The 26,473-nt window shown below is 49.5% G+C and overlaps 1 protein-coding gene across 6 annotated transcripts in view; it reads right to left on the bottom strand.

Annotated features, from left to right (window-relative positions):
* The window catches only part of Capn9 (calpain 9), a 52,692-nt gene extending 31,302 nt beyond the window's left edge, over window positions 1–21,390 (bottom strand). For 2 of the 6 annotated variants that reach the window (XR_010051221.1, XM_013156525.3), the window contains exons 1-10: window positions 15,210–15,606; window positions 12,993–13,111; window positions 11,508–11,641; window positions 9,148–9,316; window positions 8,264–8,347; window positions 6,065–6,150; window positions 5,268–5,345; window positions 2,683–2,843; window positions 1,571–1,728; window positions 1,220–1,428 (exon numbers count right to left, since the gene is read on the bottom strand). Coding sequence is in view for 3 of the 6 variants with exons in the window: in XM_013156525.3 (XP_013011979.2) it covers window positions 1,220–1,428; window positions 1,571–1,728; window positions 2,683–2,843; window positions 5,268–5,345; window positions 6,065–6,150; window positions 8,264–8,347; window positions 9,148–9,316; window positions 11,508–11,641; window positions 12,993–13,111; window positions 15,210–15,597 (1,586 nt within the window). In the remaining 3 variants the exon portion in view is untranslated. Of the gene's footprint in view, window positions 1–1,219; window positions 1,429–1,570; window positions 1,729–2,682; window positions 2,844–5,267; window positions 5,346–6,064; window positions 6,151–8,263; window positions 8,348–9,147; window positions 9,317–11,507; window positions 11,642–12,992; window positions 13,112–15,209; window positions 15,609–21,116 lie in introns of those variants that run through there. The other 4 variants (XM_003473457.4, XR_010051223.1, XR_010051222.1 and 1 more) reach the window with 4 other exon arrangements.
* Between the last annotated feature and the right edge of the window lie 5,083 nt (window positions 21,391–26,473).

Raw genomic sequence — 26,473 nt, 5'->3', positions numbered from 1 at the left:
AGGGTCTTCTCCGTGCAGCCACCCACCCTCTGCTCACTTAGCAGCAGGAAACCAGGGCAAGCACGCATCACCACTGCATCTCTCTTATCAATACTGTGAATGTTGCTCTTCCCGAAGATTTGCCTAGCAAAACTACAGAACCAGTTCTGGGCACTGTCTGCGATTTTTAGAATAGCTTCTTTGTGTAAAGGAACAGATTTTTTTGTTTCGTTTTGTTTTGAACCATTTCCCCTCTGCCACAGAGTGACCAGTGTTGGAAGGCAGCAATGGGAAATCTTCCACAGAAGTAAGAGATACAGCTGGACGTGCAGGTACATACCTGCAACCCCAGCATTTGGGAGGCTGAGGCAACAAGGTTGCTGCCAATTTGAGACCAGTCTTATGGAGTGAGTCCCTGCCTCAAAAAAAAAAAAAAAAAAAAAAAAAAAAAGTAACAAATACAGCATGATTTTGTGACAGACTTGGAATGAGTGTGGGGAGTGTGAAGTGGTCCAGACTGTCAACCTGCACCAAAAGGAGCTGAAAGAGTGTGTCACTCTGGAAACCTGGAGTCGTTACAAGCACAGAAATTAGTCCAGCATCCCTAAATGTGTGCTTGGATCTGGATTGTCCCCCCAAACTCGCATGTGCACAGAGGCAACCCTTTGAAGGGTGGCTGGCTTATCCAGGCACTGTAGCCATTCGAGAGTCTGCTGCCGGGAGGCGGGGTCCGGCTGGAAGAGGTCACCGGAAGGTGTGACCCGGAAGGGCCTGTCTGCCTCCCAGGCACCGCCCTTCTTTCTCTGCTTCCTGGATGCTGTGATGTGATCAGCCTTCCTCTGCCTCACCTTTCTGCCATGCTGTTTCTGCCTTGGAGCCTACCAACCATGGACTGTAGCTTCTGAAACTGTGCGCTGAAATAAACTACTGCTCCTTAAAGACAGGGGTGTGAAGTATTGTGTCTCAGAGATGGGGAAAGTGGCTAAATCAATGTGCCCCCCACCAGCAGAAGTTTCCTGGGGGAGTGTCTTAGTGTCAAGGTCCAGAAGGCAGAGGCCTATGCACATAATTCTGGGAGCAGTTATCGGTTTGTCTAAAGATGAGAAATACAGAGCTACAGGGAGATGTATGCAGCTTTTGCAATGCTGTATTTTGTAGGACACAATGGCAAAGGTGAGATGGGGGTGCAGTCCCCATGTACCACTCAGGGGAGGGTTCTGGAGCCACTCCCTTTCCGCACCTGGTGATGGCCTTCTTTTCTGAGAAGATCCTCAGACAGAAGTCAGCCTCTTGATGGGGCTCGAAGGTGCTGGGGATCAGAATGTACTCCCCCGGAGGCAGCTGGAAGCGGTCAGAGACTTCCCTCAGGTTGATGAAGGTCTTGCTTCTGGCCAGGGAAGCGTGATACCTGAAGAAGTCTCTGCTCAGGTGTCCGTGCTCCTCCGGGCTCTGCAGTGGAAGCAGGGCACTCTTGGAGCTGCTGCTTTCAGCTCCTCAGACAGTCAGGGCCTGGATGTAGATCTGAGGTATGGGAGCGGGCACCTGGGAGGTCAGATCTGCGTGGGCACTCTGCGTGTACTTGGTCCCCTACCTGGTAAATGGCGTAGCCTATGGTCAGCAAGTCAGCACCAAACCTCTTGAGTTTCCGCCGATCCTTCTGCATCAGGGCTACAAGGAAAGTGCATCCCTCCTGACCCTCATCTTGCTCTGTCAGGGACAGCTTTATCTGTGGATTGGTCCAAAAGGTATCTGCCATGTGAAAGAAGTGAGCAGGTTATTGTCACTTCCTTAAAAGTACAAAGAATACATGTGACACACACACACCCCATTTCACCCATTCCAATTGGTTATCCCAACCTTAGAAAATGTTCTTTTCTCACCTTGTTCTAATTACCCCCTTGCCCTGCTTCCTGTGATCCCCAACAAAAATCTCCAGTGTCCCCTCTTCTTTCTGCCTCTTTCTGAAGGACATCCATCCTCCTGGGTCTAGTCTACTTAGGTCTGAAAAATTGTATTTTTTCCACTTGGTATTCCAGAGGAAAGAGTAGTGAGCTTGTGTCCTGAGTCATATGAGTAGATTGGGGACCTTACTCCCAGTCTAAGGATGAACTCTGGTCTATGACAGTCCTTTTGCCACAGAATTGGAACAAAGACACTCAGCTCAGAGCATTCACCTGGCAACACTGGACTTTCCAGTGGGAGGCAGTCAGGGCTGTTGTGTACTGACTTTATGGGCTCTTGCTAGGGTGTGGAGAGAATCTAGGAGGGCCTGAGTGTGGCTGGCAGCCCTCCTATGCTTACAAAGCAGGCTAGACTGAGGAAGAAGTCAACACAGGAAGAAAGCAGAGCAGAGGATGATCAAGAAACAGAGCCAGAGCCTTGATAGTACCATGCCTGAATCCTGATCTACTTCTTTGTATGTTTCAGTTTTGTAGGACAATTAATTAATCTAGTATGACTTATGGTTTCTGTTTCCTATACTGGTAACAACCCAAAAGGCAAATAACCCAAGTGATAAAATGGAGTTTCCCCTCAAAATTCTCATCTGCTTCCTACCAAGACTCTACAGCTTTCTTTTCGTTGCTCATCCCTGAAACTGGTAGTTCAGCTCTGCAATTCAGGCTCCTCTGAGGGTCCTGGCTCCAACCCTGAGATGTCCTGGATGCCTGGGGATGACAGCAGGAGTGATAGAGAGCCACCTACCCAGGAAGTTGCGGCAGCCCCCAGCTGTAGAGCCCCGAACCCAGCTTCCTTGGTGGACTATGACCTCCCATCTGTGGAGAGTGTCCTCCTCCAGGGCATCAGGCGTGAGGTTGCAAATCTCCACCTTGTCAAAGTGGGTCTTGAAATCCTTAAAGGCCATCCTGTAGCAAGATGAAAGATTGATGTGCAGGGGATGATGGCAGTGACACCCTCTGTCCTCTCAGTCAGTCATCCAACTCTGTCTCATGGAGTGGGGGACAGAAAACACTACGGAAAGGTAAAATAAAGATTGTAAAAAGTGGAGAAATGCAAAACCACAGTTTGATGGGAGTCATCAGAGCTAGAGAGGAAAACAAAGTCAGGCTGGAGGGTGGCTGTTACCCAGACAGATGCTGGGCAGGCATTGTGGGTGGAGGCCTGTAAAGGTTTATCATGTTTGTCAATTTGCCTGGCTTGGAAACCACCTAGGAGATTAGCAAGGCACACTTCTGGGTGTGTCTGGTGGGCCATGGAGGCGTGACCTTGGGAAATACAACTGGTCACTGGTCCTTTCCTCTTGGGCTCTTTCCCTACTTTCTGCTTCCTGGATGCCACGGGCTGAGCAGCTTTCTTCCATCAACTCTTCTGCCATGATGTTCTTACCTTGGAGCCATCTGAACGTGGACTGAATGCCCTGAACCATGAGCCAAAATGAAGCTGTTCTCCTTTAAATTGTTTTCTCAGGTGTCTGATATAGTGATTGAAAAAAGTGAATGCACGATCTAAAGCAGATGGATGGAACAAGAAGTTCTCTGGGGTCCTGGGGCAGAGGTGTCCAGGCAGAGGGGAGCTTGATGTGTTCATGGCCCACCAGGAAGACCAGTGAGGTCACAAGGCCAGTTACATATCAGTCAGGGACAAGATCCAGAGGAGTGGTAGTGGGGGGATAGGCGGAAGGGGGTGGCTTTGACTCTGAGAAGATGGAAGCCACTGGAAGGTGACCTGGCCAGCAAGGAAGTCAGCTCAACATGCCAGGAATGGAGGTGGGGGTGTCGCTCAGTTCAGCTTGGGGTATGAGCAGTTGCCAGATTTGAGAAAAACCTAAAGCAGATCCTGGGTCTGCTGAGAGGTTGGCTTGGCTAAGGGATTGGATGTGGGGAAGGAAGGCTGTGGGGTAGTCAGGAGCGGGCATGGGGTATAGAGGTGGATGCTCCTCTGAGATGTCTGCTGGGCACCTGGGGGAGATGGAGCACAGGTGGTGGGTGCTTGAGTTTGGAGTCCCAGGGAAGGGTGCTGATGAGAGAAGCTGGGGTTGTCAGGGTAAAGAGGGTCTTTAGAGTCTGGACCAAGAGAGGTCACCCACGGGGTGTGAGTAGGCAGGAAGGAGGCAGTCTAGGCAGTGAGTGCTGGGCCTGATGCCAAGAGGTTGGGGAGGAGGAGGTGCCAGTACAGGGCCATGAGCACCCCGGAAACGAGGTATCAGTGTGTCATTGCTACTGACTGAGAGGAGAGACCATGGCCTATACCAGAACACCCAGCAGGCTGGAGGTCATTCTGGTGAGAGAAAAATGCGTGTGGTAAATGCATGGTCTGTTGCTACAGTCTGAACTCACATGTTGAAAAGCAATCACCAATGTGATTGTCTGAGGGGGTGGGGCTTTGGTTGAGTCAGGAGGGTGATACTCTTTTGGGTGAGATTAGTGCCCTCAGAAGGCCCCAAAGAGCTCCCTGGGCCCTTCTACCCTGCGAAGATGTAGCAGGTCTCCCTAGACACCAGATCCAGTTTTAGGACTGTGAGGAATACATTTCCATTGCTTAGAAGCCCTGGCCCACAGCACTCTGTTGTAACAGCATGAACACATTTAGGATGGAAATGTGGGAAGCTGAACCAACGCCTACTGAGGCCATGCCTGGGAAAAAGAAGAAACTGGACTACTTGTGTGCCTTGGTGCTTCTTGGTGCATGTAGCAGGTGTGCTGAGGAGATGAGCCCAGGCAGGAGCTGAGGGGCTGCAGGGCACAAAAGAGACAGAGTTCAAAACTAGACTTGAGCAATGGCAGGGCTGCAGGAGGTGCTGCTTCTGGATTCTACAGTGAGATGTAAAATTGAGAAAGAGTCTAAAGATGAAAGGGTCATTGGAAACGTCCACTCAAGCAAAGAGGTTCGGCCCCATGGAAAGCTCAACTTAGGGGTCTAGACTTCTGGACATGCTACCTTCAAGGCCAAATCATTGGGCTGGCTGGGGAGGGAGGAAAGGTGTTGGTCTCCACACTCACTGAACAACCTGGATGGCCCAAGGAGGGGACAAGAGACATGGAGTAGGACGTCTGAAGCTCTGCCAGATAGTCTCTAGGTGGCATGACCTCCCTGAGACTCATAAACAGAACAGAGATGAGAAACACACCCCCCCCCCCCGCAGTCATCACTGAGATCTAATTTTCTGCCAGCTTGGGTGGTTATGAGGGTTGACAGAAAAGAAAGAAAGGAAAGAAAGAAGGAAGGAAGGAGAGATAGAGAAGGAAGGAAGGAAGCAATGGGTGCTGTTCCATCCCCCATGGTTCACGCCAGTCACAGCTGGTACAGAAATGGAAAGGAGGACACTGTACCAGAACTCCCCGTCGTCAAGGGCGGAGTGACACAGGCGTTTCTGTTCAGTGAGGTCCACAGAGCGCCATTCTGGAGAGCTAGGAGGAAAGAGAGTTGGAGGTCAGCGATGGGGTGGAGCCACAACTCCCAGAAGTCCCAAGTGTCACGGAGGGGGAGAAGTACTGCCCAACACCTGTTTACTGGGCCCTAGGATGTGCCCAGGGACTCAGGCTGGCAGGCCACTGGCCCAATGCAAGGGCTGACCAGAAAGAGCTTCTCCAAGGGCTACCCATGGACAATTCTTGGGACAGTGTGAACCTCCTGAGTAGATCACTGATGAATAACTGCAGGGAGGTGAATGCTGGGGGCTTCTGGGCCATGAGGCCTTGGCCAGTGGTCAGTGACCAACCAGAGAGCACCCCCATGATTACATGGTTGGCGGTATTTCCCCAAATACTCGTCACCACTGTACTCCACACTCTGGTTACCGAGGCTGCTCCTAGCTGGAGCTCAAGTCCTTCCGAGCTCTGAGGAAGAATAAAATATCCCCAGGGATGGGGATTCAGCCACACATGCATGCACACAAGTGCATCGATAGGGCAGGGCTGCTGTAGAAGTCATTCTTGGGAAACAAGTTGGGCTACAGGAGGGTCTGAGGGCTGAAGTGGGGAAAGTCATGCCGCCCCAGGGCAGGACAGGACTCAGGATACAGCCTGGGGATTAGGATCCCTGGGAACAAACTATTTCTCTTTCACAGCGGCAGACAGCCACTGCCCATGCACCCTGGGACGCACAGCGATAGGGCCTGGCCACTGACCTGTCACTCCACGACCCATTCCATTCCACCTGGCCCCAAGGATTCCGAACTCTGATGAGCTCAATTTTCTGTCCTTGGAAATTTACCTGGAATGGAGAAGCACAGGGAAATGTGAAGAGACAAAGTCACGGAAGTTTAGCTCTATTCCTTGGTGATCCCAGAGGTGCATCTCCCTGCAGGGTCAGCCAAACACACTGAAGGTACACAAACACATCAATTTTTTAACCAGCCCTGGGAATTTTCAAATTCCTACTGAAGTTGTTGTTAGCATTGCCCACGATGTCATATCAATCATCACAGAATGGTTATGCCACATCTGGGAATCAGATTGTAACTAACAAGCACTTGATCCACCTTCAAAAGGAGTTTTTCCCTCTAGACTAGGATCTCCTGGATCCCCTGAGTTGTATCCACCTGTGGCACCTCAGGGTCTGGCACAGAGTAGTCAGTGTGGTCCCCAGAGATGCGCAGGAACACACTGGCTGCTCCCAGATGGGTGGGTAGGAGCACAGTCCTACATGCCAGGAATTTAAACATAACCGAAACCAAAGATTCCCCCTTCTATGTCTCACACTCTTGCACTCTGGGGTCCTGGGAGGTTGTCTTTGTTGACAACTCTTCAGCTAGTAAAGCAACAGTTCAGCCAGGGCCTCAGGCTCTAAGGGCACAGGGGCAGGAGGAGGGAAGAGGCATCTGAGAAAAGTTGGGCATGAAAGAGCAAAATAAAAAGGGTTTTGTTGGGCTAGGGATATAGCTTGGCACAGTGCCTGCCTGGCAAGTGTGAGGTTGTGAGTTTGATTCCTGGTACTTGGAAAAAAAAGAAAAGAAAAAGGATTTTGTTTATTGAGCAAGCAACAATCTCAGCTATCAGAGTGCTTCATGCTCATACCCTTGACATAAACTGCATTTTGATGAGTAAAACCAGTTCAGTGTGACAGAGTGGGAGGTGTGGCTTGTGACCCAACTTGTAGGAAGGTCACTGGTTTAAAATGTCCTGGGAAAGGTAGACTCCTTAAAGGTAGAGGGAAAACAGGATCAAGAGGACTAAGAAGGGAAAAGAAGAGGTGTCTATAGTTGAAACAATATTTAGAAGGCGTGACCTAAAAGCCATGTGCCACATGAGTGAGTATTAGGATGTATAGGGATGGGGAAGAGATGGAAGGAACCAGCACAAGAGCTGAAGTGCTGGAGAGTCCCAAAGAATCTGACCACATCTCTGACCGGAGCAGCAGAGAGGAGGAAGGAAGGCACCCCTACTGCTCTGAACTCCCTGGGCATCTGTCGCTCAGCATGTCATCAGCCCTAGCAGCCTGTATTGTCTTCAGACATGTCCCTTGGGGACCTTCCTCCAGGCCAACCGTTCACTACAAGTGGGATGATGTTTCATGGGGTCTGGATGTCCAGGATCAGTGTGTCTTGGGCTACAGCAGCAGGGACGGGACTTGGGATGGTCAATTTCATGTGTCACCTTTACTGGGCCATAGGAGTACCCAGATATTTGCATAAAGGTTGGTCTGGTTGTATCTGTGCAAATGTTTCTGGATGAGACAAAGTTTAATTTGGCAAACTGAGCACAGCAGAGGATCCCAGTGTGGGTGGGCTACACCCCTCTACATAGACCTGAGCAACTCAGAAGACAGAGGACAGTGAATTTGTTCTCTACCGACTGTGTGAGCCGGGCCAGTCTCATGCACTGGGGGCAGGACTCACACCACTGATTTTTCTGCACTTAGAACTTGCTTCAAACTCAGACTGGAACTAAACCATGGGCATTCTTGGGCTCCAAGATGCAGATGGAAGGTTGTGGGCTCTCTCAGCCTCCATCATCACACAAACTGACTCCTTATAACAAGTGCATATATATATATATATATATATATATATATCCCGTAAGTTCCGTTTTTCTGTGAAGTATCCTAATATGGACTATATGAAATTGGTAAAGAAAAGAAGGTTATAACATAAAAAGACCCCCAAACAGACAAGCAAAGCCCAGGCTTGCCTACCTGTGAAACAAGTATGATACTGTGGAGGAATCATCTCTGTTCCTCTCTTATTCCTCTTTTGTTTCAAGCCCAGTCTGCCTCCTTTAGGGCAGATAGGCTCTACACCACCTGAAAAGTGGTTTATACTACAATGCCTGAGAGAGGACCATTGTCCTGGCCTTCCCTGACCCCAGCAGTGGGGTTCCACCCCTACCTGGTCAATCCCCGTCACAGTGTAGGCGTGGCCTTTAATAAGACCGAAAGGTGTCTGGGCTTCAGATTCTGCAGCATTTCTGGTCTAGAACAGGAGAAGAGCAGCGTCAGGCCCACTGACTAAGCTGAGCCTTCCCTACCAGGCCAGCCCCAGGCCCATGCCCGGGCATCCTGCTCAGTGCACCCTCTGCTCTCCATGAGAATAGGCAGTGTGAATCAGGAACACAGAATGCTGAGCACATGCTCACCAGTGACACAGCCAGTCCCCATCTCTTTCCAGCAAGGGGAGACCCTCATTTCCAGCAAGGAGGAGGTCACTCTTCTGTCCCCAAAAGGAACCTGACCATCATCACCCCCATGCAGTACATTATGAGGCAGGAGACACAATTTCATACACCAAGAGGACACCAGGAGGCACACAACATGGACACATGATGGGACAGATGTGAACTTGCAGAGGAAATGACAGCTTATCACTAAAAAATTAAAAGTTAATCCAAGAAGACTTGAATAGATCAGGTGCAATTATATCCATGAGTATATGCATAGAGAAATTTTTTAAAATGCTGTTAGATTTCCATCAGAAAACCATATGGTAAGATCATTTCCAGTGAAGTTCAGGCAACTTCCCCCAGCATGTGTGTAATGCATGTGTGCATCCATGCAAGCAGAGGTGTAAAGGACAGTCCCCGAGTCCTAACCAGATGGGGTCAGGAGGTATAGAAAGTCTGGAAGGAGGTGGGAATGTGTTTGACCTGATAGCGAGTTTACCTTTTAGGAAAATGTTAAACAAAGCCTCACATTTTATCTGAAGAACTAAACCCCCCATGAGAGTTTCCTCTAGAGCCTCCCAGGGTCCCTGAGTGGAGCCTGTCTGCAACTCACATCTATGGAGCAGCCCAGCAGGGAGCCGCGGCCCAGGGCCTTCTCCAGGATCTGGTAGAAGTCCTTCGGGGCCTCTCTGGTGAGGAAAGTCTCAGCCACACCACCAGTAAAGTCCTCCATGGCCTCCATGGTGCTGCCTCCCTTCAGTGCCTCGTAGCTCCCATTCAGCCTGCAGGGAGACAAGGAGGATGGCTGGGTGGGGTGGAGGGAGCAGGCAGGGTGTGAGCTCTTGGAGGCCAAGACCTGGGCTGTTCTGGGGACAGTGATGTGTGGTGGTACAGGGCAGGGCTTTCCTTTGAGTGCCTGGTGGTTTGAGTCTCAATTTGCTGCCTATAGGCTTCCCTGGGGGCTGATTATATGTGGGCTCCTCCCCTCCCTTTACAGACATCTCTTTCATTAATATGCACTTAGTTTTAATTTATATGAAATGAGATTAAAATAGTGTCTTAAAATGTTTACAGTAAAAGATACATTGTCATTAATCCATTCAATGGATTCAATGGATTAATTGCCATTAATCCATTAATCCCCAAGGTTTTGAACACACTTATGAAACAGTTCTGCCACTTTCTGAAACAGTTCTGAAAGTCTTATTTTGTGAGTATCTTTAGTTGTACCATTTGTGGCTGTCTTGGTGTTCTGAGTCAGCTCAAAATGTTTACCTTTCATGATCATTTAGATTTGACGTCATCTATGTGTCTGTGCTCCAGTGTCTTGGTGTGTCTGTCTCTCCACGTGTCTCTGTGATTATGTGTGTCTCTGGGTCTCTGTGTGTGTATGTCTGTGTGTATGAGTGTGCATGTCTGTGTGCATTCTCACTTTTTGGCATTATAAGAGATTCCAGGCTCATCCTAGGTATTTCCAGTCCAGTCCTAGCATCAGCCTTATCTCCAAGAGGTCCGCTTCCTTTTTGTGGGGTGGCCTAGAAGACGGGTGGCTGCTGCCAGGGATTGCTATCATTACTTCTGAGTCCTTCGCACTGACAAAGCAAGGGAATGAGATGTGCAGAGCCCAGAAACACATGTATAGAGGAGTGGTCCTCTATGTGACTGCCTGTTAGATGCAGTCTAGTCCATTCTGGTGTCTCTGACTCAACTCAGTCTCCACGTGGGCCCACGCAGACCCCTCAACTTTCCTGTCTGTCGCCTTCAATGCCAATAGTGAGAAACACCCCTGTGACCCATTGACTTGATGTTTCATTTGGCCTGGGCATAATTCCATCAGGATTGCGTGCCTGTTCCTCTGTGAGGAGCAACTTTATCAGCATGGTACAGGATGTGCACAGTTTCTTCAGCTCTAATGTTTAAAAGCCTGGCAGCTCTGCCTGAGGCTGGCACCCCATCTCCCTACCTTTGCTGAGTTCATTTCGAACACTTGTGAGAAGCAGTAAGTCCCTGACTTACGAGTCGGTTCCATTCCAGGAAAATGTTTGTAAGTTAGATTCACTCCTAAGTCCGACAAGGTGATTCTTACACACCTTTGACACAAATACAAATTGTGAAGTATTAAAAAAAAAAAAAAAACCAAGTGTGAGGTCTGTTCAAATCTGTGAAGGTTCGCAACTCGAATGTTTGTAAGCGGGGGCTCACTGTAGTTAGTCTGTTTTATCACATTCTGCAAGTGGGCCTCAGGAGCTGAGGGCATTTGGTTGGCTGTTAAGAGTTGGTATCTTGATTGCACTTATATGAGATTGCTAGGTGGTGAGATCACAGAGCCAGGGAGTAGAACCATCATTCTTCCAGGGCCCAGCGGGGGACAGGAAGCAGGGCCTAGTGGGCACAGGGCTGCAGTTCTCCAAGTTTTGTGTGATGGTTGCACAACCATGCAAAGGTGTCAGTGCTGTCAAATGGATGAAAAGAAGATGAGCGTGGTGTTGTACACCTGGAATTCCAGAATTCTGGGAAGCTGAGGCGGGAGGATTCCAAATTCACACCCAAGCCTGGGTAACTTAGTGACTTAGCAAAACTCTGTCTTGAAATAAAAAGTTAAAAATGGGATGCATGCAGTTGTAACTCAGTGTGAAGATAGTCCAGTCCCCAGCATTTCCAGAAATAAATAAATAAAGGTAAGTTTTGTGTCATCCATATCGTGCAGCTATTTTTGTTTAAGAAGGAAAGGAAAGGAGCGTGGGAAGGGGGCAGTTGATGTCTCCACACTCATGTGACTGTCTGGCGGCAGTCTGAAGAACCCAGAGCTGCAGTAACAGCCAGGCCCCACTGCTGCTCCTTCCACAGCTCTTCCCAAGGCCAGGTTGGTGCCTCAGGGAGACAGGAGGTACTTGTCCCATGCAGGCTGCAGGCCTGTGCCTCTGTTTCCCCCATGATGCTGCTCTCTAACAAGGCTGCGGGACTGTTACTCACTTGGCGTAGGCTTTCTCCAGCAAGGCGCTCCAGAACTCACAGTGGTCGGCTGAGTGCAGGAAAACCAGGCGGTCCTTGAAGGTGGGCAGGCGGTCATCAATCACCACGTCCAGCCACTCGCTGTGCTGCCAGAACTAGGCCAGGGAGGCAGATGGGAGAGGGTGAGTCTCAGGGGAGTGCGCCCCTTGGGAATGTCATCCTGCTGCTCTTCCCTCCCAGCAAACTGCTCTTAACATCTGGAAGGAATCCCATAAGATGAGGCCACATACTGAGCCCCCACCCTCCAAGGACATCAGCTCCTAGACCCAGTGTCCCCCATGGAAATGGAGAGGGAGCATAGGAGTCACACACAGATGCTGCAGTGCTCTGAATCATATTTCTTTCCCACACCAGTCTTGGGCAGGAGAAGGGTGATGTTGTGTGTGGGTTTGGATCTGCTCTTGCTGGCCCAGTCCTGTGTTCTCTCTGCTCAGTTTTAGGCTCTTGCTCCTTAGAATGTTTTTTGGTCTTCAGGGAACTCTTGGTTGTTAGGTGGAGCCCAAGCTGATGTCTTGGCTGGTGGACTTGGATTTCCTGAGTACCAGCAGTGGAGATGTAAAGGGAAAATTGGTGTGTGTGTATGCTGGTGTGCAAATGTGTGCACATTGTGTTCACTCATGTATGCATGTGTGCATGTGTCTGAGCTTGTGTGTCTGTAGGGAAGAGGCGTGGAGGTAGAATGAGGCAGGGACTGTGTAGGAGCTCTCTGTGTGCCCTTTTAGCCCTCAGGGACTGACCTCCTCCCTGTTTCTTGACCATAATTGGCCTGACAGTTTCTGAGGTTGTCACTGAGTATCAGAGTGTCAGCCAGGCAAGTGGCCTTGGGAGCCAATCTGCCTTTCTGGGCTCAGTCACAGGGAACTTCCCAGTACCCAGGGAGGTCCTCTTCCTAGGCCTAAACTTTGGGCCTCCTGCAGGGGCAGGCACTGGGCAGAGAGCTTGGTGCTGGCCCTGTGTCGGGAGAGCTTAGGGCTGTAGGTAACAGAGCAGCTCTGCTGACTCCCCTGTCTCCTCAGATCTGCTGTGTGGCCCCGGAACACAGGAGGAGCATGAGAGAGGAGACTGAGGAGGGACAGTAGAGAGCCTGGCAAGGCCAGTCTCCACCTGGCCAGAGGTAGTGCAGCGCCAAAGGATGCCAGAGACAACTCTTAGATTCTAGGTTCTTTGGCTACTTATAGCTGTGTGATGTTAGATTAGGACATTAGATCCCCCTATGGGGAAGCAAATTCAAGGGCTGAGTCATGCCACCCCCTGGGTGCCAAATGCCCAGAGAATCTCCTAGACCATACCCCAGTGCAGCTCTGATGCGTGGATGTTATTGCAGCACAGAGCATGCTTCCCACATGGCCGAGCACTGCGGTGCACACACATGCTGCCACATTTCTCCGAGAGTTCCCTGTGGTACAAAGGCACACACAGCATCCTGCAGGGCCTCGGCCCCCCTACCTGGAAGTGGAATATTCCAGCATAGCCAGGCCCGAAGCTCTGGTCCTGAGGGACCACTCTGGCCAGTGCCTTCTCATTGAGTGTGAGGGAGGCGATGGCGGCCAGCAGCCAGCAGTCCCCTGCAGAACGAAGGCCGTAAATTGCACTTTCATTGCCAGTTCTCGGTAACTAGGGAAATACTGTGCCAGGGAATGTTGAGAGCTCCAACAGAAATGTATTTCTGCGTTTTAAAAAATGGTAGATTTACAGCTAGGTCTGCAGAACTGGAAGGGGGGAGGGGAATGGGACAGCTCAGCTGTGTCTGGGGGCACAATTCTGGGTCTCTGTCTCCCAGGCCACAGTTGATTTAGAGGCAGCAAGACGCCATGGTAGCTCTGTTTGCTTTCAATTATTTTGCATTTCAAAGATGGATGAGTCTATTGAGCTACCCAGCAGTCTCTGGAGACAATCTGAGAGGCAAAGATCTACGTCAGAAAGTGTTTGATCTGCGTTGTGCAGACTCCCCATGTGGTTGGGTCTCAAGTGCCTTGCCTCCATGCTGCGTGGGATAAGCATGAGCAGATATTTGGGAGCATCCATGTACCCCACAGGACTGGCCGGCTGGGTCCAGATTTGTTTGTTTTCAGTAGACTATGAAACACCCAGCTTGGCTTCCCAAGAATTCACATTTCTAGGAAACCCAAGTTATACCCAGATTATACACTTCTATCATCTGTCCACCCACCAATCACCCATTCCTCCCTTCCTACCTGTCACATATCTGCTAATTCTGTCTCTTCTTCTGTGTCTCCCCACACAATTTGTGTTTAAACTCAATGGCCAATGCAGTACTATCAGAGCTAGATCTACCTATCAGCTGTCATCTACCCACTTCATTAGCTTCTTATCTACCTATATTTAGCCCTGTTATCTATATATCTAATCTATCACTGAGCTCTATTAATACTCTACCTGTTCTATCTGTCTTTCATCCATCTGTCAGCAGTGTAGGCTGGTGGCTTTGGAACTGTTTACAGGAGCTCAGGTATTCCACATGGCTGTCCCAGTGTGGCCTGCCTTAACCTCGGCTGTACATGGGTCTGCACACACTTGCTGTATTTGCTCTCTTCATCTGGTTGTTTTTTTTAAAAAAAATTTTTATTAGCACATGTCTGCAATTCCTAATGATGACATGCATCATGGAGAGTTGATACATGTACACAGTACATCATACTTTTTATGGCCAGCATTGGTTTTATTTATTTTTAAGTTTTTATCAAGTTAATTATCATAAACACAGACCAACAGCCAGACTAACAGATGAGAAAACACACAAAACAATTATACTAAATCTAGGTACACTTTTGGTATGTTGGCTATGCTGGATTATAATAATGTTTCCTTCCTCTTTTCTCATTGTCTGTCTTTTATTTTGCTATTTATAATTTTGGTTTCTCATATAAGTTTGTGTGCCTTATTTATTACATTTAATATTATGGCCTCAAGGTGGATCCATTTTCCTATAAGTGACTCAAGTCTATTCTTCTTTATGGCAGAATAGTACTTCATCATGGAAAGGTAGCACATTTTCTTAATCCAGTCATCTGTTGTTTCCAGGATTTAGGCATTATGTATTATGCTACTATAAACATGGATATGAATGTATCACGGTAATGTGATGACTTTAAGTCTTTTTGGACTATACCTAGAAGGGCAATAGTTAGGTTGAATGGGATTCCTAATTTTCATGAATCCCCAGTGAACACAAGAGCCAATGTGATGTAAATTAGGTACATTGCCTCTGCAGCTGGACTGTCTGTGTGAACCCCAAAAACCTGTCTGCTATCTGCAAGCCCTTGGACCAGTTCTTGGTTCCTCCAGCCTCAGTTTTTTCACATGTCGCGTGGTGGGTGGTGTTGGGAAAAGGAAAGGAAGAACGCTTTGACAGGGGTGCTGGCAGGTGGCCAGTCCCTGCTGCAGGAGCTGGCTAGCCACGCTGGGGGCTCCAGGGCAGCCCAGGCCGTGGGCGACTGCACTGCCAGAGGCAGGCAGTGTGAGTTTCTTGGAGGCGACAGGCTCCGTAGCACGGTGGCACAGTGGGGAGGAAGGGTAGGAGTGAGGCTGTGCCTTCTCAGCCCGGTGGCCTGCTGTCGTGGACCTGGTGCTCCCTCTGCTGTGGTCACTGCTCACAGCGGGTCCCTCCACGCCCTCTCAGCAGATTCCATCCCCCACACTTACCCAGCTCCCCCTGGCAGATGTCAGTCCTGGTGGCGCCCCCACGGATGAATTCCGGGTGTTCCACAATCTCCTGGGGGAAGGGCAAGAGGACTATTGGAATGTGTGGTTCCTGGCTCCTTCCTCTCTGCTTCTTGGTTGCCACGAGGTGAGCGGCTTTGTTCTCCCCCACCCTTACACCGCGATGTTTCTGCCTTAGTGCAGGGCTCCAAGCGAGGGGCTGGCTGACTGAAAGCCCTGAAACAGCCAAAACAAAGCCTTCCTCGTCCAAGTGGCTTTCTAGGCATTTTGTTACAGGACAGAAGCTGACAACACACTCCCTCGCTATAGTGTTGGTGCAGCGCATATCCGGTCTCAAAGTGCATCCATTTTCTAAATGTTTCTCAAGCATTCACGGAAACCCAGCTGGACAGTTTCTGGAAAAGGCTGAGCTACAGGATGTGTCAGAAAGCCAAGGCTGGCAGAAGCATGAAATCTCAGTGCCAGCCCTTTTCTATGAGGCCTGTGTTCCCTCCCTGCATTCCACAAGATTCCCTTGGAGGCCTTTCATTAAATGAAATTAGTCTCCAGGCACAGGACAGACAGCAAAGGTAGCTCCTCGGTGTCCCTGTCTGCAGGTGTGAACCTCCTGAATCTGCACCGGGACGTGCTGTCCCCTCCTTGCCTGCTTCTCTCCAGACTGAGGTGGGCACTGTGCTCACTCCCACCTCGCCTGCCCGGGCGCCTGTGAAGTCACTTGGCTCTGTGCTCTTGCTCCTACCTGAGCTCAGCTGTGTTTGACAAGAAGGTGGTGCTGAGCGGTTACCTGCCCCGTGCCTCATTGGGTGGCTATATACTTGTTCTGAGATATGCGGGGTATGTGCCCACAGAAACCCTGGCACACCCCAGCCATAGGCCTTCCGGAGAAGACTGCAATTCAGGTTTCCCTGCCCCGCCCCGTACCAGACCCCTGCTCCTCCTCCGTGCGAGAGGATGGGACATACAAGGTCCTCCCAGTGCCTTGCTTCTTACTTTCCAGGTGTCTCCAAGACAAAATGCAAAGCCTCCTGACTCTGAAACAGAAAAGCTGCATTTCCAGGACCAAGGAGCAGGCCAAAGGGACAAGGGCAGGAGTGGTTCTGAAAACGAGCCCACAGAATGGGCAGTGCACAGTGGACCTGAACAAAGGGCCTGAGACAGGGACAGGCCAAAGAGAGGGTGAGGCTGGGAGGCATCCTCCCCGGGGCGTGGGCTGGGGTGTGGAGAGCTGTGTATATGGGCTTGACCTGTGGGAAGACAGCAGCGGTAGAGATAGAGCCTCTGAGGTTGAAGCTCAGACGCTGGAACCCTGGGGGACTTGGTTGGTCCCCAAGGCCCTGGAGGAAAACAGGGAGCACCAGCCCAAGGGGTTCACTGTACCAGGCAATGGTGATGGCGGTGCAGCTGGGAGGTGGGTCCCCAGGGCAGGGAGGGGAGGTGTGCAGTCACAAGTGCAGCAAAAGTGCCGAAGATGATCCTGCTGGCTGCTGCCAGGCTCTCCACTCGATACTAAGCCCTATTAACAGATTGTCTTCACAATGAGTGGAAGTAAGTGGATTATTGTCCCATTTTATGGAAAAGAAAGTTGAGGCTCTATGGTGGCTGTGTGGGCCCCCTTCAGGTTTACCTACCTGCTGGAAGCATTAAGTGCCAGCCAAGGCCACATGCTTGGGGGCTCAGCATACCAGGACCAATCAGTGAGGCTGCAGACACTTGCCATCCCACCTTGGGACAACTCTGAAAGGCTACCCTGAGGTGGACTGAGGCCTTCACCATAGTGTGTCCTTTGAAGCTGTGATTCTCAGAATGGCCTGGGCCTCCTGAGGTCTGAAGAGGGGTTGTTAACTGCAGAAGCCTGGGCTGTCGGGTGGTGACAGATGCTGCACTCAGTCAGGGGACAGTCCACCAGCGAGCCTGATGCCCTGGAGCAGACTGCAGAGGAGCAGGAGCAATCATCCTTGGGGACACAAGGAAGACTCAAGGCACCTAGGCTATCTTCCCTCTTCCCTGGGACAGCAGGAGGGGCGGGGACCTGATTGTTGCTCCTCATGCCCTCCTCCACCGCCTGCCCTCTTGAGGGGTTGCCTAGACCACACCCTCCATTCCCACCTAGGGAATGGAGCTGGGCTTGGGGGACAGTGACATCTCCCTTATCCTACTGCTCCAGGAGAACCTGGCTGGGTTGCGGTGGACAAGAACCTTGGACCTGTCCCAGATGACCACACTCTGCCTCTCCCCACTGCTGGGAAAGTCCCCAAACCAGTACTCAAATGTGCAAACTTCATGCACGGCTCTCTGCTGCTCTGTGTGAGTCTGTGTGAGTGGTCCTGGGTCCGAGGAGGACAGGCAGTCCTGGGGGGCTCCAGAGACCAGAGGCAGAGACCAGCAGACAAACCCAAGAGGCCACGGAAGTTGCTGGAGGAGCTCCAGAAAGCTGACCAGAGGGCTCTGAGAATCTGATAGTGGCTGGGAGATGCAGGCAGCTATGACCCCATGGCCCCGGGCCCTCATGAATTCAGAGCCTGAGCCACTAATGGAGCTGTTCTTTGTTGATTTATATTCAGATTAACCAAAGGAACTCTCTGCTGATTGAGCTGGGCGGGTGCTGGAGGCAGGGGGACCAGATAGGAGAAAGCTCTTGTGCTTTCTCAGAAGGCAGCCTGAATCCCCTGGGGACAGCTTTGTCCACTTATGTGAGTCCTGGAGCACTCAAGGCAACTCACCCCTGAACCACGGTGGGCATGGTGGCACCGAAGGATGCCGGGGTCAGGCCCATGTGTCAAAGCTGTTTCTGGGACCTAGACAGAGTCATTCCCCCATGGGCCCCAACACCAAAAAGCCTAATAAACAAATGACCCAGAGCATTTCCTAAATTCTTTGAGCCTTAATGTTTTAACTATTAAACAAACCATTTTAAAGGCTCAAACTGGTAACGAATGGATCCACTTTTTAAAAAGTAAAAATAAATCTCAGTTCAAACAAATCAAATTTCAGTGGCCAATGGCTCTGGTGCACTGGATACCCCATTATTTCTGTTCTGTGAGTTTTCTGTCTTCTCTTCACTTTGGAATGGGTGGAGACAAGGGGCTGGGGGGGTACGAGTGACTCAGTTTCCTCTGCAGACATCCTACCACTCACACTTCCCGTATGCCTCCAGCCTGAGCAGGGGCCCCCAGTCTCTGCCACTGGGTTTTGTGTCAGCAGCAGGAGCTACTGGAAGTGGCCTGAGGGAGGGGACACAAATGCCACATGGAAGCCAGGAGTCCCAAGTTCCAGATCCCAGACCTGTCTTGGTCTAATGACATGCTGGTTACGGGTGACACACTGTGTGATGCACTAGCCTCTCTCAGTATTTTACCTCATTGAGTGTGGACCGTGTGATGTTCCAGGACAAGAATCCTACCTGCCATGACCTGGACCCCAACTTTTGATGACTGACCAGGGCATCTGCCCTCTCAGGACAACGGCACATGCCCAAGGCAGATATCACCAGGGTGTCACAGCAGCATCACACCCCAAGCATGGCACCAGTTTTTGGGAGTCAGATTGGGAAGTCTGTGATATGGAAACTGTCCAGTTTCTTGATGAGGCCTTGATGCTGACTGGTGGAGGCCCTCATTCTGTTTACCTAAGCCCAGGAATGCATGAGTGGCCAGACCACAACCCCTATCCCCTGCTATTTAGAGGTATGTGGTACTGGGAGAGGGGAGAGAAAGGGTCACTAGGTGGGCTCCAAGGGTGGAACCCCTTTTGGAAAGGAAGAAGTGACCGGAAATTCCCAGGAGGATTGAGGAACTCTCAGCAGAGAGGCGGGATGCAGTGGTGTGGACCACTCCTGGGGACCCCCGAGTCCTGGCCTCTTGCCCAACCTGTGCACTTCAGTGTCCTCTGCTTATCAGGGCTTGCACAGACCCAGCTGACTCCATTTGAATAGCAAAGGAGGGCTGTGACCACAGGCACTGAGGCTGATGGCTGGGGGAGTGGGATCCTGGGAAGAGCTCCCACTGGTCCCCAGAGCATGTGAACCCCACCTTTTCACATCAAGCCCGGGCAAAAAGCATTGTGGTTTGCTTAGCAACCTGGACAAAAGAGAAAGATACCAGTGGCCAAAGGAGGCCAGGCCAGGTTTTGGCCTTCCTGGGATGACGGCATCGGCCTTTCTGAAACCCTGTTTGCTGGGATTCCTGACTACCAGGAATCCCACCCCTGATTAAAGATACATCTACCTTCTGCAGCCTGGGCAGCAGCTCATGTGCCCACTTATCACGTGCTGGAGGCCCACAGGGGTCACTCCTCTGTGTCCAGGCTGTATGGAAATGGCCTTTATCTTCCTCATCTTAGTGTGACTACTCTCACACCCATAAAGCACTTCCCCTACATGATCTGCTGGTGACCTGGCCTCATGCTGCATTTGGTCCCATGCAGAGAACAAAACTGATTTTAGAATGGCTTTAGGTGATCCTGAGAGAGTTCCTGGGGTCCTTTCTCCCCTCTACTAGCACCACTGGATGCTTGTGATTTCCTCAGAGGGGAGGCACTGAGGTAATACTTGACTTTTTACCTTGTATGAGTTCTTTACCTTGCAGATGAATCCTGGAGCCAATAAGCCTGTGCTTGCAGTACACACCTATGCACATGGATGCAAGCAATCATCCACATCTGTGTGCACACTCACATGCATGTGCACACATACACAAACTCCTTGATGCCTATCAAACTAGCAGCAAAGACCTTGCCACTTAATAGTCACAGCTGTGTGTACTTTGACCTTACCCCTGAGGAACCTGGATGGTTTACAAACGTGATTTTATAAAAATGTATATGCTGGGGCTGGGGATTTAGCTCAGCGGCATAAGCACCTGCCTTGTAAGCAGGCAGTCGTGAGTTCGATCCCCGGTACCGATAAAAAGGAAAAAGACAAAAAAAAAAAAAATGAATATGCTGTGCATTTAAAATATGAACAATATTTTAATGTCAGGAGATGGAGAGGTGTGGTTATCAGGAGTCCTTCATTACTAGTAAGATGAGATGCAGAGCTAACAATGTAATGAGGCAGCCAACAACAGTAACCATGACAACACTGTCATTTACTAGCTCTAGTCATTTGTAGTCCTACTCTACAGGTGAGCAGACTGAGAGCCTCGCCCCATGCACTCCTTTGCATGCAGCCATTCTGTCCCCCTTCTAAAGCCACTCCTGGACAGGACCTATCTAAATAGCGTTGCCCCTGGGGGCCTGGTTTCAGAATAGCCTTGACTCATCTGGCACTGCAAACACTGACAATGCATCCCAGGCACCTGCTGGAGGCGTCCAAGATCACCTCCAAGATGTCAAGGTGGAGCAGCGAGACCCTGCCTCCTATGGGAACTATCGGGTGGCTCTGGAAGAGGACCCTGCTTCTTCCCAATTGAATCACGGCATGCTGAGCACTTGCTGTACTGGGCATCCTTCCATATGATGCATCCTGGGCTCCAGCCAGGGCCACAGTGCAGGGAGGTGCCTCACCCTGGACCCTCACATATAACCTTCACATATTATCCAAACCATCCCATCACCTCTATACCTGCTCATTTTGGAATCAGATGTTGCCTGAGGTTTGTCCTTTTAGACAAAGCTTGTTCCTGCACCTTACCTCTCTGTCTAGGTCCCCAGCCTTGGTGGGAGTCAGGCAGCTGCAGATGAGGGAGTACAACCAGACACCCTGTGGTCCAGGGTGGGGGAGCCAGTAACCTGCACCCCCCCACCACCATATTGCAGATCCTTAATAGCAGGTGCAGACCTGCCACGGTGGCATCCATACAGCCATCCTGCACCCCTCATTCCCTCCTCAACGGGGCTTTCCACCCTCTCCCTAAATGCCAAGCCCACATCCCACCTTCCTTGCTCACTCACCCCTGGCCGTTTCCATATGAATGGAATCTGGGGTCTCTCACTGAAGAACAGGGAGGCATTGGAGGCGGGGAAGTCTGTGTCCTCAAACAGAGTGCCAGCCTGCAGACAGTCCTGCCTCAGCTGCTCGAAGCTCTGGCCTGAGGAGTGGATAGTCCGGGCATCCTGGGGGACAGGGTGTGCCTGGGGTCCTGGAGCTGGGTGCAGGTAAGGCATGGCTACCCCGAGGGTCTGGCTGGCAATGGAGGGGCGGAAAAGGAAAGGAAGAGGCAGGATGTGTGTGCTGGTCGGCAAGAGTTCTCAGTGGCCCTGGCTGAGTGGCCTCACCTCTTCTCGCTTGCTGGGTGCGTCCTTGTTAGACTAAGAAGGGGCCCGCCCTGATGGCAAATAGGAAGAGAGAGCCTTCTGCCCGATCAAGCCTCTGGGGAGCTGGGGGCAGCTCTGGCAAATGTTCAGAACTGGCAAATTCAGCTACTCTGCTTAATGCACAGAGAGAAACAGAGGGAGAAGGTTGCAGGAGGGAAAGAAGACAGAGGGAGAGGCGGGTCGCAGGAGGGAAATCAGGGCAAGAGACCAAACTAGTCTGGGAGGTGGCTGGAGGAGAAGGTGCAGTATGGTCTATAGCCATAGCTACTGAACCAGAGAAAGGCGGAGTTTTGCAGTGGGAAAGTATCCATGGTGGTACAGAGTGGAAAGGTATGTTAGTGTACAGAGCTGGCAATCCCATTTGCACTTCTAGCAGGGGTTGACAACATTTTCCTGTAACAACCAGATGCAAACATAGTATGCTGTGGGCTGCAGGTCTGAGAAATTGTTCACCTCTCCTGGGGCTGCAGTTACGGATGCCACATGAACACAAACAAGGGGCTGAGTCCCAGGAAAACTTTCTCTCCACAGCAGATGGGGCTGGTTTTTTTGCTGTGCGGCTGAGACAGAGTGAGCTCAGAGCACATGGTGGTTCTCTTCTCCAGACCTCACTTCTTCCACATTCCTTTGATCAGAAGTCCACAGCAGGATCTCGCATTGCCGGAGGAAGCGATCAGTCTAGCAGAGCATGTTACCATGAGGAGCGTGGACTCCATCATGATCTCAGTAATTTGTGACAGTCACAAATGGTTGTAGAGACAGCCTGGGGTTCGTGGGTTCAGATGAGACTGACGTGGGTGTTATATAACCTCATAATTCCCAGCTATGATTCTTTGGCCCAACGTAATTCTCATATCATTTTCAAGAAAGGCATAGACAATGGGATCAGAGACATTTGGTTAACTCAACTGTGCTACAAAAGTGCCTGTACCCCTCAGAATTTGTATGTTGAAATATCAACCCTCAAGATGAGGGTATTAGGAAGTGGAGACTTTGGGAGGTGGTTAAACCATAAGAGTGGAGCCTCATGAGTGGAATTTGTAACCTTAAGGAAAGCCACAGAGAGCTCCAGTGTCCCTTCCACTTTGTGAAGTCATAGCAAGAAGGCACCATTTATGAATTAAGAAACTGGTCCTTACCAGGTGCAGAGGCTGCTGGCACTTTGATCTTAAATTCTTTGCCTCCAAGATTATGAGCCTTATGTTTCTGTTGTTTATAAGCCTCCAGTCTAAGCAGTTTTCTTAGAGCAGTTGGAACAGACTAAGACTGTTGTAGCTTGGCATAACTGATGCCATCTTGAGCCCTGCATTTAGCTAGTGTCTTGTATTTGACTCAGGAGAATGGAAAATTACTCAGGGTACAAATCTCATGAGAAAAGCAGAATGAGCTGTACCCTCGAGAGAAAAATTAACCTGCTCAACAAAAGAAGCAGGATACAAGTGTCAACCAAAAATTAATGTAAGATTCTAGCTCAATTGTTTCCAATAGGATGTCTTTTTGTGGTTCTGTGTTTAAAAGCTTTGTAATTTTCCAGTTCAGGGCCACTCGGTGAGACTCTGAAAATGGGTCCATGTGCGTGGTCACTCAGCTCAGCTAATTAAATTCCAAATTTATCATTTGGCTGCTTGGATTCCTATATTGTTTATGAACCCACTTCATTTAGGGGTTGTCTGGCATGGATCCCTATATAGGGAAGTGCCGCATTTTACTAGAGACATCCAAATGAGTTAATCCATAGGATGATGCTCAGTCTTTGGCCTTGGATGTCTGGCTCTAGAGAGGTCCTATCAGGAAGACACAGGGGCTCAGGCTTCCCTGGGGCCCCTCTGCTTCCCAGGGCTGAGGACACAGCCCCAGATCCCTTCAGCTTAAGCCTTTCTTTTTCTTCGAAGGTGACATCTCCTCTCCTCTAATCCCCAGTCTTCTCACAGTTCCAGGCCCTTCCCTGTGTAACCCAAGGTGATTGCTAATATGTCTTTCTATGTTAGAGAAGGAGAGTCACTGCTTGAAAGACTGTGTTGTAGAAAGAGGTCCTCCTTCCCCGACTCTCTTTCCCTGCAGACTGACCTCAGCCCAGGTGATAACTATTCCTTCCATCCAGGTGGGCAATGTGCACAGGGCTAGAGATGCTACAATCCCAGGAGCAGCAGAACAGAACTTTAGTCTTCATTGCCTGGGATACAAACATCTAATTCAGCTAGAGGAAGGAAAGCTGCACTGACACATGCCTCAGCAGGGATAGACCACCAAATGTAGGGTGAACTGCAAGAAGCTCGTCATAAGGACGTGTGCTATCTGCTCCTGCTCGTCAGCAACTCCAGTGGGGCAGGGATAACAGAGACAGAAAATAGAAAATAGTCAGGGATTGCCTAAGGTTGGGTGTTGAAGCAGGGGTGAAGGGGAGGGGTTGGTGTCCCAAGGGCTTCTGTTTGAGATGAAAAAATGCTCTAGAACTGAATTGCTGATGGTTGTACAACTCTGAATAGACCAAAGCTCATCAAGTTGTATATTTTAAATTGGTAAATTGCATAGTATTTACCTACTTGAATTATAATTCATCAGTGCTCTGATTTTTTTTAAAAAAGTAAGTTCTGTGCTTCTTTTTCCCTACATGTTTTATAAGATTATAGTGCTAAAATGCTTATTTAGGCTTTAATGGCAACAATAACCGTTATTGTTATCGTTAGTAATGACAAATAACCCATAAATCTTATGTTTATCTGTCACCTATGCTTGACACAGTGCAGAAGACCTCTGTGTGTGTCATGGTCCTCACTGCCAGTGATGCAGCGTGGCTGGTGTAGGTCAGGCAGGGTGGCACTTGAAGAGTTGAAAAAAATAGCACTGGAAGCTCATTGATCAGGCAGGGAATCATAGGTACTGGTTGACTGATTATGTCAATTTGAAAAGTTTAGAAGTTTAACTGAACCTGGGGTATAGAGGACCCGCTTAGGGTGACTCTTGCCTGGATGGTACAAAGGGGAAATGAGGAAGGACAGACTCACTGCTGTTCCTTGGAGGAGTCCTAGTCTTTGCCTTTAGCTTGAACATCATGTCCTGGTTTCTAGTGCACACTCTTCTTCAGCTTCCACATCAGACCCTTCATGGCATGGACTCTTAGCTCTCCATCAGACTCTTCAGCCTTCTGCTGCAGACCCATTGGCCTCCTGATACAGACTTGCACTGTTACTGTGGTGAACTCCAGACCTTGAACTGAAACCTTTGGTTTCCAATGTGCAGACAGCCTCTGCACTCTTCCTCATGCAACTCTGTGGCTATTGTAAGCCAACCTTGTAATTTCTTCTACATTTATATATCTCAAGATATCTGTTTCTCTAGTAAAACATTGACTGATACAGGCACTCAAAGCCTCAAGCCACTAATTGAGCTGCACCTTGCTAATTTGATTTCCATCCAAACTGAGCAAAAGAACCCTCAGTTGATTGGTGACAAATTTGTGACTTCCCAGATCTTAGATATCATCTTTTTGGAGCACTGGCATTCATTTTCAAAGCCCCAGGCGAAGGGTGGGGCAGTTGTCTTATTTAAGCAATTAAATCAAGGTTCTGGAAATAAACAGTTCGAGGAGACTTCAGCTGGTAAATATCACAGTACCCGCCTTATCCATGAGGATAGTTCCTAGATCCCCAGTTGATGCCTAATACCTTGGACAGTACTGAGTCCTGTGTACACTGTCTCCTATGTATATTGGAAGGTAAGAGGACTCTGTAGGCAAAGCTGACTGAAAAGAATTAAAACTTCACTAGAGAAATTCTCCTTAAAACAATCTGATGGACAAGGGTAGAGAAATAGAAAGCAAAACAAAACACAAACAGATAGGAAAGGCACCAGATGGCCTTGGGACATGCACCAAAAGACCACAGAAAGAGAGGGCAGGAAGAGTGCAGGGAAAGCCAAATGCCCAAAGACAGCTGTCCTTCCCCACCTCCAACAGAGGAAGGACTAACTTTAGGGAAAGCTCTTATTCAGTGTGTACTTACACCTACACAGTATCATACAACGTAGTTAGGGTATTATTATATTCAATAGACATCCCACACATCCCCTTACTAACTCTAACCTAACCACGAATAAGGCACCCGCTTGCCAACCAGCTGTCTACCACAGAGATAAAGCCCAGTCGAGGACAAATAGAAGTTACACATAGACCACCAGAAGAAATGATGTAGACAAAGGGCCCTGGTCTAACCCAAATACAGCCCAGCGAACCAATCAGGTTATAACAAGTTCCTGATAAAGAGAAGGGTCCTTGACACCCAATGAAAGTATCCAAGAACAAAGGCCCATGGGTCCTCTATCTTTTCGGAGCCCCTTGACCCGATTCCTATCAGGATAACTGCATATCTTTTCCTCTTTCCTCTTTTACAATAAAATCTTCTTTTTTAAACTTAGTGTCTTTAATTTGTTACTGGTACTGAGTTTATAATCTAGTACTGATCTGGTGTCCCCTGGAAGCAATAATATAAATCTAAGGTAAAAATTGATATATAAATTAGGCAAAGTAGGAGATTAATAATAACATAACAAAACAGAACATCTACACCAGTGTACTGTGACAGAAGCTATTTAAACCTTGTGAATTATTTCCAGAGTTTTCCATGTAGTGCTCTTTTATAGTTTATATCTAAGTGTCCTCCTAGATCCTCATTTGCTCATAGATGGGGCTTTTAGAAAGGGACTGGCTTAGGAGGGTTTCTGGCTGACTTGTTATTGGGTGGTGTCTGGTTGGAAGAGGCAGCTCACTGGGGGCACGACTTGGAAGGCTTTGTCTCTCTTCCTCCTCAGTCTCCCTGACACTCTGCTGCTGCTGCCATGCCTTGGATAGTGTTTCCTCTGCCACGCTGTCCTATCTTGGAGCCAGCCAACTATAGACTGCAACCTGTATATACTGTGAACTAAAATCAATCTTTTCTCCTTTAAGTTTTTCAGGTGTTGCGCATTTTATATCCCAGCAATGAGGGAAGTAACTGAGA

This window comes from Cavia porcellus, unplaced genomic scaffold, assembly GCF_034190915.1.
Source record: "Cavia porcellus strain 051 isolate PalLab524CR breed Dunkin Hartley unplaced genomic scaffold, mCavPor4.1 scaffold_13, whole genome shotgun sequence".
NCBI lineage: Eukaryota > Metazoa > Chordata > Mammalia > Rodentia > Caviidae > Cavia > Cavia porcellus.
The sequence above is the reverse complement of the archived record's forward strand: the minus strand, read 5'-3'. Positions and strand labels throughout refer to the sequence as shown.